Raw genomic sequence first — 14,940 nt, 5'->3', positions numbered from 1 at the left:
GTGCAATAAAAAAAATTGTATAAATTTGTTTACACAAGAATTCCAAATACAATCCAATACTTCTTTCTACAAATATAACACCTATCAATATTCTATAAAATTAATATTCTGTCTACCAAATCTATTCATTAGAAATGAACTATAAATAAAAACAGAAATGAGAAAGGGTACTCAATAACTGATACAGTTAATGAGAAAATTAAACGAATGCCAATATGAAAATTTTAATCACAGAAATGGTAATTTCATAAATTTCAACTTAATAAATTTATCTCTATAATTTAGTAAATTTTTGAAAAAATATATAATTTATGAAATAGACTCATAACATAGTGCAAAACTTAACTAAGCAAAACCACTATTTTTCTACATTGCATAAAAAAATTAACAGCACAGAAAATTTAATAGTAAAGCACCTTTTACCTTAAAATTTCCATGCTATATAACTACATAGATATAAACAAAAGGAATTTAAAAAAAAAAAGAATGAAAAAGGAAACCCCCTATTCCCTACAAAAATAGCACAGAAAGAGAAAACCACAGCCTAATCATTAGTAAATACTCATTTAAAAATAAAATATTAGAAAACCAAATTTTAAGAGAATATGAAAGAAAAACCCACAACAATTAATTAAATCAAGAAATGAAAAGATTAGTCACTTAAGTTCTTCTCAAGAGACAACAAAAACCAATGCAATTGAAAAACTATACACTTATTTATGATTAAAAGAAAAACTTTATAATTAAGCTTAGATGAATATCAATACAGTAAATACTTTATAGCAACAGGTATGTCATATATAGTAAAATGCTGGAATCATTCTCATTAAAATCAGAAACACTGTTTTAGATGTTTTGGTCACAGCAAAAGGCCATGAGATAAAAATAAGAGATATAGCTGTCAGAAATTCTAATCACAAATTATGACTGCTTCCCTTGAAAATCCCATAGAACCAACTGATAATAAATTATGAAAATGCAGTGCAGTGATTAATAATAAATAACCACAAAAGTGGGTGATGGGTATTGAGGAGGGCACCTGTTGGGATGAGCACTGGGTATTGTATGGAAACCAATTTGACAATAAATTATATTTAATAAAAATAAATAGAGTCAATGCAATCATAATAAAAATAAAATAAAATAAAATAAAATAAAATAAAATAAAATAAATAAACAAGTAAGTAAGTAAGTAAGTAATCAACCAACCACAGGGGCGCCTGGTTAAGTGTCTGACTTCGGCTAAGGTCATGATTTCATGGTTCGTGAGTGTGAGCTCCGTGTGGGGCTCTGTGCTGACAGCTCAGAACCTGGAACGTACTATGGATTCTCAGTCTCCCTCCCTCTCTGCCACTCCCCCACTTGTGCTCTCTCTTTCTCTCAAAAATAAATAAACATTAAAAAAATAATAATAAAAATAAATTACCGCAAACTCAAAAGTTTCTACTTACAGATTGAAAACATGGGGAAATATTTCATAATAGCAACAAAAACATCAACTATCAAGGTACTTAAAAAGAAACAGAATTACTATGAAGAAAAAATTTCTTAATTATCTGAGAAAATAAAGACTTGAAAAAAAAACGATATATCTCATGTGTTCAAAGGATGGGAAGAATAAATTTTTCCCTCGTTTTTTTTTTTCAACGTTTATTTATTTTTGGGACAGAGAGAGACACAGCATGAACGGGGGAAGGGCAGAGAGAGAGGGAGACACAGAATTGGAAACAGGCTCCAGGCTCTGAGCCATCAGCCCAGAGCCCGACGCGGGGCTCGAACTCACGGACCACGAGATGGTGACCCGGCTGAAGTCGGACGCTTAGCCAACTGCGCCACCCAGGCGCCCCTGCCTCGTTTTATAAATTAGTTCAATTCAAATCAAAAGTGTAATGAATGGAAAATTTTTTTAACTTAAAGTGATTTTGAAGTTCATCTAGAATAAAGTTCGGCAAACTATTTCAGCAGAATGCCAGATAATAAATAGTATAGGCTTGTGAGGCTGCATATGATCTCTGTCACATTTTTTTTCTTTTCTTCCTTTCTTCTTCCCTGTCTCCCTCCTTTCTTTCTCTCACCGTCCCTCCTTCCTTCCCATCTTCTTTCCCTCCTTCCTTCTTTCCTTCCTTCCTGTCTCCTTCCTTCCTTCTCTCTTTCTCTCTCTTTTTTATAAGCCTTTAAAAATGTAAAAACCCTGCTTAACTCATTGGCTTGGCAATAACATGCTGTAGGCCAGGGCACACACCATAGTTTTATGATTCCCTGATCAAGAAGAAAAAATATGTTCTAAAAACATATGAACAGTATGGAAGGAACATGCCTTATTAAGTTTAAGGTATATCACACAACTACAATGAATTTAAAAGTGTGGTAATGATTCAATATTTAATATATACATCAACTAAAGAGAAAACAACAGAATCAGATTCAAAACTATATAATGATTATCTGTATATGAGCATATGTATAGATGTATAACACATATTTAAGGCTGATATATAAAAATTTTATAAGAGCAATTTAAGAAATCTCAGGGAAGAAGCTGTTAAATTTGACTGTATAATAAAAACAGCTGCCTTAATTCCTAAAGATAGAGTAGAAATAAAAATATGCAACTTATGATTTCACAAATACCAAATAAAATTGAAAGGCAAAAAAAAAAAAACTTTAAGAAAAATCTTAATAGTATAACACAATTTTATATTTTTTAATATTTTAAAGAATAAAAATTTATTATTTATGCCAATAGAAAAAAAAGGATAAAATTACAGTAGAAATAAAACTAATGTGTCTGAAAAAATGTTGAATCTCCTTTGTAATCAAAGAAATATAAAATATAAAATACCAAACTAGCAAAGATTTTTTTAAATAACATGTGGAACTGTCATAGGTGAGGATAAGTTGAGCTTCCTATATACTGCTGATGCCACTGTATATAAAAACATCCTGTAGGGTAATTTGACAACACATATCAAAAGTCTTCAAATGGTGCATGTCTCTTTCTTTAATGCAACTATTCTATTTCAAAGAATTTTTCTAAAGCAAAAACTAGCAATAAACAAAAAGATTTATGTGTAAGGTAAATGAAGACTCAGCATTTAAAATATAAAAATATAGGAACTACTAGAATAAAAATGGTGGTATCTCCTACTTTCTTTGAAAAGTACACAAAAACCAAAGGAGAATGAGAAACAATAGCAAACTTTCCTTTGTTGAAAGTAGGAAACATGTGTAACACCCAACAAAACACTGCTTAAGTTAACACTGAAAAAAGAACAGACTTCTACTTTGAGGGACATTTTTGAAAGCCATGTCTGACAATTTTGGCTTCTCTAGAGAAAGAACATTTCAGCTGTGTCTAATGCTTGTCTCATGAATCATTAACAACATCCAGTAGTGGAAAGACATATCTTTTACATGAAAACTACAAGTACACGCTGAATCTATTTAACTGTGTAACCAACATGAAAATAAATGCGGGAATTATGGTTATAGAAAATGTATAAGTGTTATGCACATTTGATATAACTAATAAGTTATAAACACCTAATATAATTGGTGTTTGATTGATATAATTAATAAAAGTCTTGAGGAGAAAAGGAAATGAATAATGTTCTACTTATTGACCCAATTGGCTACATGGTATTCTCTTTATAATAACTCTATTAAATGGTTCATATATACTTTTATGTCCTTTTTTACTTTTCTCTATGTGTATTTCATAAGCTGAAAAAAGTCAAACAAAACAAAACAAAACCCTCAATGGGTAAGTTCAATAGGAATAGAGAAAAATATTGACATGGAACAAAGGACAGATTAAATTACCTAGATTACAACCTAAAGACAGAAGAAGTGAAAGGGAAGTCAAAATCCATGGAGAATATTCTGATAAGATCTAACAAACATCTAATGGGAGTTCAGAGAGGAAGGAGCAAGGAAATAGGACAGAGGCAATATTAAAGGAGATGATGGATAAGAACTTGGTAATAACAACAATTTAAAGATTCATGAAGCCTCAAAAGATAAAAAGAAATCTATACCTTAAAACCACAGAATGCCAAAATCTGAAAAGCAGTCAGAGAAGAAAGACAGGTAATCTTCAAGGAAGTGACAAACTGATGCTATCTTATCAACAATAACAATGGAAGTCAGAATCCAGTGAAATGAGTTCCTCAATATGCTGAAACAAAATATCTATAAATTTAGTGAAAATATCTTTCACTTTGGAGTAAATGGAATTCTCATACATTGCTGATGAGAGTATAAAACCATAATTCTCACATTATTTTTATTTTAGTTACACAGATTAGTCACACAGTTAAATAGATTCAGTGTTCATTTGTAGTAAAACTGAAGAAAGTTTTCCAGTTTCTTATAAAAATAAACATCTGACCCATATGACCCAGCAATTCCATTACTATGTATTTACCAGAGAAATGAAAACACAGATCAACAGACAGACATGTAATGAGGTTTACAGCAGCTTACTTAAAAATGGCCCCAAACTGGAAACAACCCAAATGTCCATCTACTGGTGAATAGATAAATAAACGGGGGTATACTCATACAGTAAACTACTACTCAACAATAAAAGGAAACAAACTATTGCAATATGTAACATGTAAGCAAGACACAAAAGAGTACCAACTGTGTCATTCCATCTATAGGAAATTCTACAATAGGCAAAACCAATTATAGTGGTAAGTATCAGATCAATGGTTTACTTGAGGCAGGGGGCTGGAAAAGAAATTACTATAAAAGGACATAAAGGAACTTTCTAGAGTGATGCATATGTTCTATATTTTGATTGTAAAACTCAGCAAACTTCACATTTAAAATGAGTGCATTTTATTGTATGTAAGTTATACTTCAATTAAATTGACTTTTAAAACATCTTTCAAAATCAAGGGGAAAAGAGAAATATTTTGATATTAACAAAAAATGAGAGTAAGTTTTTTACTTCTAGAAAATCCTCATACAGGTAAATTCTAAATTATATTCTTCAGATAAAAAGAAAGTGATTTAAAAAGAGAAGTCTGAGCCAAAGGAAAAAAAGGAAAGCAAAAACAACAGCAAAGACATGAGTAAATCTAAACAAATGCTAACTTTAGAAAATAAGACTGTGGAGTTAAAAAACAGAATTAAACTAAATATGATAACAACAAGAATCTTGTTCTAAGAGTGTTCTAAGATTCTTTTGTGATTTAAGATGAGGATAAAGGTAATTATTCACTGTGATTTTGTGGAGCTAAGTATACATGTTAAAATTTCTAGGGCAACCACTAAAATAGTAGAAATAGGGCATATAATTTCCAAAGCTAGTAAAAGAGGGAGAGAGATGGTGATGGGGGGAAGGGGGAGAGGTAGAGAGAGAGAGACTGACCAATCAATACAAAAACTAACAAGAAAGGAGAGAAAAAAGAAACAGAAAAGGTGGGACAAATAGGAAAAAACAAGATGATTAAACATAATAAATGAATTATAAAGTAGTTGCTCTTCACACATTAGCATGGATTGCTGGCTTCCTTTCTCAAAATCAGTCTTAAAAAGCTATATAATTAAGAGAGAAACATGAATTCTAGAAACCTAACAAAAAGAAGCTTGAAAAAAAATCAGTGAGACTTAAGGCTGTCCTAAACTGGTATGTGTTATGGAGCTAGATGGCTATAGCTAATAGGGCAAAGTGCAGCTTGAGGCAGCAGTTAGAGGACAGAGTGGATAAAAATCTTATTTTAACTCTTATTCTGCCTCTCTCCTCTTTACTGTGGAATAGTCATATCCTGCCCCTTCACTCTAGACATCAGCTAGTGTTCACAGATAAATACCAGGGCAATGGAGAAATCCTGTTGACTAAGGAGTTAAAAACAGCTGTGGACTGACCAAGTGCCTTCAGACATTTAACTTCCCATCCCCTCCCATCCAAACTATGGAGACAGCCTCCTCCTAATGCCACTAAGGTAAAAAAAATTAGTTTCTTTGGTTTATTTCTTTAAAAACCTTAAATAATATATATGTGCATATGTGTTACTGTTTCTGGAATCCTTTAACATCTCTATTAGAACAGGCTTATAAAGAAAAAAAAGAACTTTAAAAAATTTCCAACCCTCAAATATTTAGAGATGTAAGATGTTGAAAATAGATACAATAAAGTTTATAATTTATCTTTAAAATGCATTTAGTTTATGTGCTTGCTGATCCACATAACTTTGATAATCAAGCTAAGGATCTTTTAAAATATTGTTCTATGGTTTTTAATTTTTAAATTAAAGATCAATGGCCCAAATGTCTATTTACCTTAAGAGATGAGCTAATAATAATGGTGGTTGTCCATTTTATTTTTTCTTTTGTGCCATTTTCAGCCATCTGTCTGTCTTTGGATCAACCCAGCTTCTAACGGTGCCAAAATCTGAAAAAAGGTAAAAGGAAACAGGACATGTAGAAATGTTTGATGAATGAGTAAATTAAAGACAGAAATGAAACTATGTGGGGGCACCTGGATGGCTGAGTCGGTTAAAGTCCAACTCTAGATTTCAGCTCAGGTCATGATCTCATAGTCATAAAATCAAGCCCTGCATCAGGCTCCACCAAGGGTGTACAGCCTGTCTAAGATTCTCTCTCTCCCACTCCCTCTGCTCCTCCCCCACTGGTGCTTTCTAGAAAGAAAGAAACAAACAAACAAACAAGGTTAATGGGGACATTCTAAAGAATATTTGAAAGTTAAAATTTGACACTGAAAATATGTCTTGTTATACATTAAGCTTATCAATACCACACTTCCTATTGCTAAAAAGGAGATAGTAGACCCAAAACGGAGTCACTTGCACTAAACCCCACATCAGTAAACCAAGACTTAATATCTAACCTAACTTCAGTTTCACCACCCAACCACCCTATCCCTCACTTACCACCCCCCCACCCCCCGCAATGTAACCTTTAACCAATTGACACTGAATACTTGGTCAGCACTAGTGAAATAATGCACTCAGTAAATCCCTTCCTTTCCCCTCAGGAAAGTAACCTTGCCTGAAAAATGCATTCTTTGCAAATAATTTTTTTCCAACTCCTGTCTTTTTAAACACTTCCCTTTTTGGGGCATTTGGGTGGCTCAGTTGATTGAGCATCCTACTTCAGCTCAGGTCATGTCTCATGGTTCATGAGTTCCAGTCCCACACCGGTCTCTCTGTTGTCAGTGCAGAGCCTCTTCAGACACTGTCCCCCACTCTCTCTGCCCCTTCCCCACTCATTCTCTCTCTCAAAACTAAATAAACAATTAAAAAAAAAAACCTTCCCTTTCCCACAGCTTGGTGGAGTTCCTTTCCCTTGCTAATTGGGATACTGCCCAATTCATGATTCATGGAATAAAGCCAATTTGGTTTTTTTTTAAAAATATAATTGATTATCTAACTAGTTTCCATACAACACCCAGTGCGCATCCCAACAAGTGCTATCCTCAATGCCCATCAACAACTTTCCCCTGTCCCCCACTCCCCATCAACCCTCAGTTTGTTCTCAGTATTTAAGAGTCTGTTATGGTTTATCTCCCTCCCTCTCTGTAACTTTTTTTTCCCCTTCCCCTCTCCCATGGTCTTCTGTTAAGTTTCTCAAGATCCACATATGAGTGAAAACATAAGGTAAATGTACTCAGTTGAATTTTTGCTATTTAACCTACTAACAATTACTAAAAACAATGGTTCCCATTACGGGGCATCAGGGTTTTCTCCCTTTTCCTTTTTTTTCAGGGTTACTTCAACAAACAAAGCAAAGCACACCTAATTAAAGGTACAGACGCTTCACCACTGAAAGTAATGAGAAGCTCTGTAGAGGACTGAACAATGGGAAAGAGAAGCCAAAATGCAACAGCAGAATGCACACAGCATACGCTAGAAACACTGCCAGGAGTGCCAGGCCCTGAGCATTGTATCACCCCTTTTTAATATAGTGGTACTCTCAGATGCAGGAAACATAACAAGCTTTAGAACATGCAAAACACTGACAGAAACTTAGTCAAAATGACAAGACAGAGGAATTCTCCCCAAAAGAAAGGTCAAGAAGAAATCATAGCTAGGGGCTTGCTTAAAATAGATATAGACAATATATCTGAGAATTTAGATCAACAAGAATTTAGATCAACACTCCTAAAACTACTAGGTGGCCCTGAAAAAGCATAGAAGACCCCAGAGAAATCCTTGCTGCAAAGATCAAAGACCTAAAAACTAGTCGGCATGAATTTAAAAAGGCTATAAATGAGATGCAAAATAGGCTAGATACAGTGAAGCAAGATGGAAGAAACAGAGGAGAGAATAGATGAAATAGATGTTAAAATTATGGAAAATCATGAAACTGAAAAAAGAGGGAAAGGAAATTACTAGATCATAAGGGGAGGCATAGAGAACTAACTGATTCCATGAAATGAAGCAATATCCATATCATAGGGGTCCCAGAAGAAGAAGAGTGAGAAAAAGGGGCAGAAAGTTTATTTGAACAAGTTATAGCCAAGAACTTCTCTAACCTGGGAAAAGGAAACAGGCATCCAAGTCCAAGAGGCACAGAGAAATCCCTTCAAAACCAACAAACAAGTTCAAAACCATGACACATGATAGTGAAACTTGCAAAATACAAAGATAAAGAGAGAATTCTGAAAGCAGCTAGGGAGAAAAGGTCCTTAGCCTACAAGAGTAGACACATAAGGTTAGTAGCAGACCTGTCCACTGAAACTTAGCAGGCCAGAAGGGAGTGGCAGGAAATAGTCAATGTGCTAAATAGGAAAAACATGCAGCCAAGAATCCTTTATACAGCAAGTCTGTCATTCAGAACAGAAAGAGACATAAAGACTTTCCAAGACAAATGAAAATTAAAGGAGTTAATGACCACTAAACCAGCCCTACAAGAGATCCTCAGGGTGACCCTGTGAGTGGAAAGCAGCAAAGACTACAAAAGACCAGAGAACACCACCAGAAACACCAAATCTACAGATAATACGGATAATAATAATAAATTCAGATCTTTCAATAATCACTCTGAAAGTAAATGGACTAAATGCTCCAATGAAAAGACACGAGGTAGCAGAATGGATAAAAAAACAAGATCTATTTACATGCTGCCTACAAGAGACCCATTTTACACCTAAGGACACATGCAGGGTGAAAGTGAGGGGATGGAGAGCCATCTATCATGCTAATGGAAGTCAAAAGAAAGCCAGAGTAGCAATACTTATACCAGACAAACTAGATTTTAAAACGAAGACTGTTACAAGAGATGAAGAAGGGAATTATACCATAATTAATGGGGTTTATCCATCAAGAATATCTAACAATTGTAAATATTTATGCTAACATGGAAGCATCCAAATATGTGCATCAATTAATCACAAACATAAACAAACTCATCGATAATAATACCATTATAGTAGCAGACTTTAAGACTCCACCCACAGCAATGGACAGATGAAGTTAGGAGAAAATCAGCAAGGAAACAATGGCTTTGAATGACACATTGGACCAGATGGACTTAACAGATATATTCAGAACATTTCACCCTAAAAAGCACCATAATGCACATTCTTCTTGAGTGCACATGGAACATTCTCCAGAACAGATCACATACTGGGTCACAAACCAGCCCTCAACAAGTACAAAAAGATCAAGATCGTATCATGCATGTTTTCAGATTACAACACTATGAAACTTGAAATCACCCAAAAGAAAAAATTTGGAAAGCCCTCAAATACACGAAGGTTAAATAACATCCCAGTAAGGAATGAATGGGTTAACCAGGAAATTAAAGAATAAAATACACGGAAGCAAATGAAAATGAAGACATATAGTGCAAACATTTTGGGATATAGCAAAGGCAGTCCTAAGAGGAAAATACATTGCAATTGTGGCCATCTTAAGAAGCAAGAAAGGTCCCAAATACACAACCTAACCTTACACCTAAAGGAGCTAGGAAAGGAGCAGCAAATAAAGCCCAAAGCAGTGGAAAGGAAATAATAAAACTCAGAGAGAACTAAATGATATAGAAACAAACAAACAAACAAAAAACAGAACAGATCAAAGAAACTAAAAAGTGGTGTTTTTTTTTTGAAAGAATAAACAAAATTGATAAACCCCCAGCCAGACTTAACAAAAAGAAGAGAGGACCCAAAATAGATAAAATCATGAATTAAGGAGGAGAGATCACAACCAACACCACAGAAATACAAACAATTATAAGAGAATACTATGAAAAATTATACACCAACAAAGTGAACAATATGAAAGAAATGGACAATTCCTGAACACTCACACACTACCAAAACTTAGGAGGAAGAAGTAGAAAATTTGACAGCCCCATAACTAGCAAAGAAACTGAATCTGTCATCAAAAATCTCCCAACAAATAAGAGTCCTGGGCCAGATGGCTTCCCAGGGGAATTCTACCAGACATTTAAAGAAGAGTTAATACCTATTCTTCTCAAACTGTTCCAAAAAAAAAAAAAAAAAAAAAAATGGAAGGAAAGCTTTCAAACTCTACTATAAGGCCAGTATTACCATGGTTCCAAAACCAGACAAAGACCCCGCTAAAAAGGAGAATTACAGGCCAATATCCCTGATGAACACAGATCCAAAAATTCTCAAAAAGATACTAGCAAATCAAACCAAAGAGTACCTTAAATGAATTATTCACCAAATTGCCAAAGATGGCGACGTAGGAGGACGCTTGGCTCACCTAGTCCTGCTGATCACTTAGATTCCATCCACATCAGCCTAAATAATCCAGAAAACCACTGGAAGACTAGCACAATGGACTCTCTGGAGCCAAGCGTAGACAAGAGGCCGACGGAAGAGAGTAGGAAGTGCAGACAGGCAGTGCATGCTACACAGACTGACGGGAGGGATCCGGGTGGTGGAGGGTCAGCCCACCAGGCAAGGCAGAGCCTCCGAAGTCTGGCTTGCAAAAGTGGAGGGGCCGGACTGTGTGAGTTTTGACAGCAAGCAGGACTTAACATCTGGAATGTTAGAAGTCAACAGCTCTGCTCTCGGAGAGCGAGGAGGGTGAGAGGATGCTGGGAGGGAGAGTTGTTGAGCCCCAGAAGGACAGAGCTCAGCAGGGGAACAAAGGTGCTGGCAAGCATAATTTCCCTCTCCAATCCCCCAGCCAAAATTCCAAAGGGAACCAGTTTCCCTCACCGAACTTGCTTGCACCATGCAAACACCCATCACTGTGCTTCTGTGGATCCATCCCTCCAACGGGCCTGCCTCCCTCCCGGTGCTGCAGGGCCCTTCCCGCAGGGGACCACCTATGGCAAAGCTAGCTAAACCTGGCCCTCCTGCCCCTGTGCACCTTGCAGACCCACCCCTCTAAAACGCCCTTGGCCAGATCCCATCAAAGCAGCACCACAATTGTGCCTGGCAGTATGCAAACAGCCCAGACAGGGGCCACAGCACTCCACAGTGAGTCCTGCCCCTGGGAGAGGGGAAGATAAGGTACACACCAGTCCAACTGTGGCCCCAGCAGTGGGCTAGGGGCACACATTGGGTCTGACTGCAGCCCTGCCCACCAACACAGGTTTCTCTGGAGAGCAAAGGGGAAGTGCCCTGCAGTTTGGAGCCACCGCAGGGACTAGCCAAAATGATGAAATGAAAAAATTCTCCTCAAAAGAAACTGCAGGAAGTAGCAATACCTAACGAATTGATCAAAACCGATTTAAGCATAAAATGGAACAAGAATTTAGAATAATAGTCATAAAATTAATCACTGGGCTTGAAAAAAGCACAGAGGACAGCAGAGAATCTATTGCTACAGAGATCAAGGGACTAAAAAATAATCATGAAGAATTTTAAAATGCTATAAATTAGGCACAAAATAAAATGGAGGCGGCCATATCATGGATTGAAGAGGCAGAGGAGAGAATAGGTGAATTAGAAGATAAAATTACAGAAAAAGAGGAAGCTGAGAAAAAGATTAAAAAATCCAGGAGTATGAGGGGAGATTTAGAGAACTAAGTGATGCAATCAAACGGAACAATATCCGTATCATAGGAATTCCAGAAGAAGAGACAGAGAAAGAAGCTGAAGGTGTACTTGAACAAATCATAGCTGATAACTTCCCTGATCTGGGGAAGGAAACAAGCATTGAAATCCAAGAGGCACAGAGAACTCCCTTCAGACATAACTTGAATCGATCTTCTGCACGACATATCATAGTGAAACTGGCAAAATACAAGGATAAAGAGACAATTCTGAAAGCAGCTAGGGATAAACAGGCTCTAACTTATAAAGGGAGACCCATAAGCCTAGTGGCAGACCTATCTACTGATATTTGGCAAGCCAGAAAGGAATGGCAGGAAATCTTCAATATGATGAACAGAAAAAATATGCAGCCAAGAAACCTTTATCCAGCAAGTCTGTCATTCAGAATAGAAGAAGAGATAAAGGTCTTCCCAAACAAAAACTGAAGGAATTCATCACCATTAAACCAGCCCTACAAGAGATCCTAAGGGGGACTATGTGACTGAAACGTTGCAAGGACCACAAAGTACCAGAGACATCACTACAAGCATGAAAGCTACAGATATCACAATGACTCTAAACCCATATCTTTCTATAATAACACTGAATGTAAATGCACTAAATGCTCCAACCAAAAGACACAGGGTATACGAATGGATAAAAAAAACAAGACCCATCTATTTGCTATCTACAAGAGACTCATTTTAGACCTGAGGACACCTTCAGATAGAAAATGAGGCGGTGGAGAACAATCTATCATGCTACTGGAAGTCAAAAGAAAGCTGGAGTAGCCATACTTATATCAGACAAACTAGACTTTAAATTAAAGGCTGTAACAAGAGATGAAGAAGGGCATTATGTAATAATTACAGGGTCTATCCATCAGGAAGAGCTAACAAATATAAATGTCTATGAGCCGAATACGGGAGCCCCCAAATATATAAAACAATTAATCACAAACATAAACAACCTTGTTGATGAGAATGTGGTAATTGCAGGGGCCTTTAATACCCCACTTACAACAATGGATAGATCATCTAGACACAGGATCAATAAAGAAACAAGGACCCTGAATGATACATTGGATCAGATGGACTTGACAGATATATTTAGAACTCTGCATCCCAAAGCAACAGAATATACTTTCTTCTCAAGTGCACATGGAACATTCTCCAAGATAGATCACATACTGGGTCACAAAACAGCCCTTCATAAGTATAAAAGAATTGAGATCATACCATGCACACTTGCAGACCACAATGCTATGAAACTTGAAATCAACCACAGGAAAAAGTCTGGAAAACCTCCAAAAGTATGGAAGGTCAACCCTCCATAGTATGCCTGGGTCAACCAGGCAATTAGAGAAGAAACTTAACAATATATGGAAACAAATGAAAATGAAAATACAACAATCCAAATGCTTTGGGATGCAGCAAAGGCAGTCCTGAGAGGAAAATACATTGCAATCCAGGCCTATCTCAAGAAACAAGAAAAATCCCAAATACAAAATCTAACAGCACACCTAAAGGAACTAGAAGCAGAACAGCAAAGACACCCCAAACCCAGCAGAAGAAGAGAAATAATAAAGATCAGAGCAGAAATAAACAATATAGAATCTAAAAAAAAACCAGTACAGCAGATCAATGAAATCAAGAATTGGTTTTTGAAAAAATAAACAAAATTGATAAACCTCTAGCCAGACTTCTCAAAAAGAAAAGGGAGAGGACCCAAATAGATAAAATCATGATGAAAATGGAATTATTACAACCAATCCCTCAGAAATACAAGCAATTATCAGGGAATACTATGAAAAATTATATGCCAACAAACTGGACAACCTGGAAGAAATGGACAAATTCCTAAGCACCCACACACTTCCAAATCTCAAACAGGAAGAAATAGAAAATTTGAACAGACCCATAACCAGCAAAGAAACTGAATCAGTTATCAAAAACCTCCCAACAAATAAGAGTCCAAGACCAGATGGCTTCCCTGGGGAATTCTACCAGACATTTAAAGCAGAGGTAATACTTATCCTTCTCAAGCTGTTCCAAAAAATAGAAAGGGAAGGAAAACTTCCAGACTCATTCTATGAAGCCAGCATTACTTTGATTCCCAAACCAGACAGAGACCCAGCAAAAAAAAAGAGAACTACAGGCTAATATCCCTGATGAATATGGATGCAAAAGACACTAGCAAATCGAACTCAACAGCATATAAAAAGAATTATTCACCATGATCAAGTGGGATTCATTCCTGGGCTGCAGGGCTGGTTCAATAGTCGCAAATCAATGTGAAACATCACATTAATAAAAGAAAAGAAAAGAACCATACGATCCTGTCAATCGATGCAGAAAAAGCATTTGACAAAATTCAGCATCCTTTCTTAATAAAAACCCTCAAGAAAGTTGGGATAGAAGGAAAATACTTAAACATCATAAAAGCCATTTATGAAAAGCCCACAACTAATATCATCCTCAATGGGGAAAAACTGAGAGCTTCCCCCCTGAGATCAGGAACATGACAGGGATGTCCACTCTCACTGCTGTTGTTTAACATAGTGTTGGAAGTTCTAGCATCAGCAATCAGACAACAAAAGGAAATCAAAGGCATCAAAATTGGCAAAGATGAAGTCTAGCTTTCACTTTTTGCAGATGACATGATATTATACATGGAAACCCCAATAGACTACACTAAAAGTCTGCTAGAACTGATACGTTAATTCAGCAAATTCACAGGATACAAAATTAATTTACAGAAATCAGTTGCATTCTTATACACTGATAATGAAGCAACAGAAAGACAAATAAAGAACTGATCCATTCACAATTGCACCAAGAATCATTAAATACCTAGGAATAAGCCTAACCAAAGATGTAAAAGATCTGTATGCTGAAAACTAGAGAAAGCTTATGAAGGAAATTGAAGAAGATACAAACAAATGCAAAAACATT

General features: G+C 36.1%; 1 protein-coding gene across 1 annotated transcript in view; it reads right to left on the bottom strand.

The window, feature by feature from the left end:
• The window catches only part of CC1H1orf146 (chromosome C1 C1orf146 homolog), a 54,074-nt gene that overhangs the window by 6,402 nt on the left and 32,732 nt on the right, over positions 1 to 14,940 (bottom strand). Inside the window, exon 2 of the mRNA XM_045478280.1 lies at positions 6,292 to 6,403. Coding sequence (XP_045334236.1) covers positions 6,292 to 6,360 — 69 coding nt within the window. The 5' untranslated portion in view covers positions 6,361 to 6,403. The remainder of the gene's footprint in view (positions 1 to 6,291; positions 6,404 to 14,940) is intronic.

The sequence above is a fragment of the Leopardus geoffroyi genome, chromosome C1, assembly GCF_018350155.1.
Source record: "Leopardus geoffroyi isolate Oge1 chromosome C1, O.geoffroyi_Oge1_pat1.0, whole genome shotgun sequence".
In the NCBI taxonomy this organism is placed as follows: Eukaryota; Metazoa; Chordata; class Mammalia; order Carnivora; family Felidae; genus Leopardus; species Leopardus geoffroyi.
The sequence above is the reverse complement of the archived record's forward strand: the minus strand, read 5'-3'. Positions and strand labels throughout refer to the sequence as shown.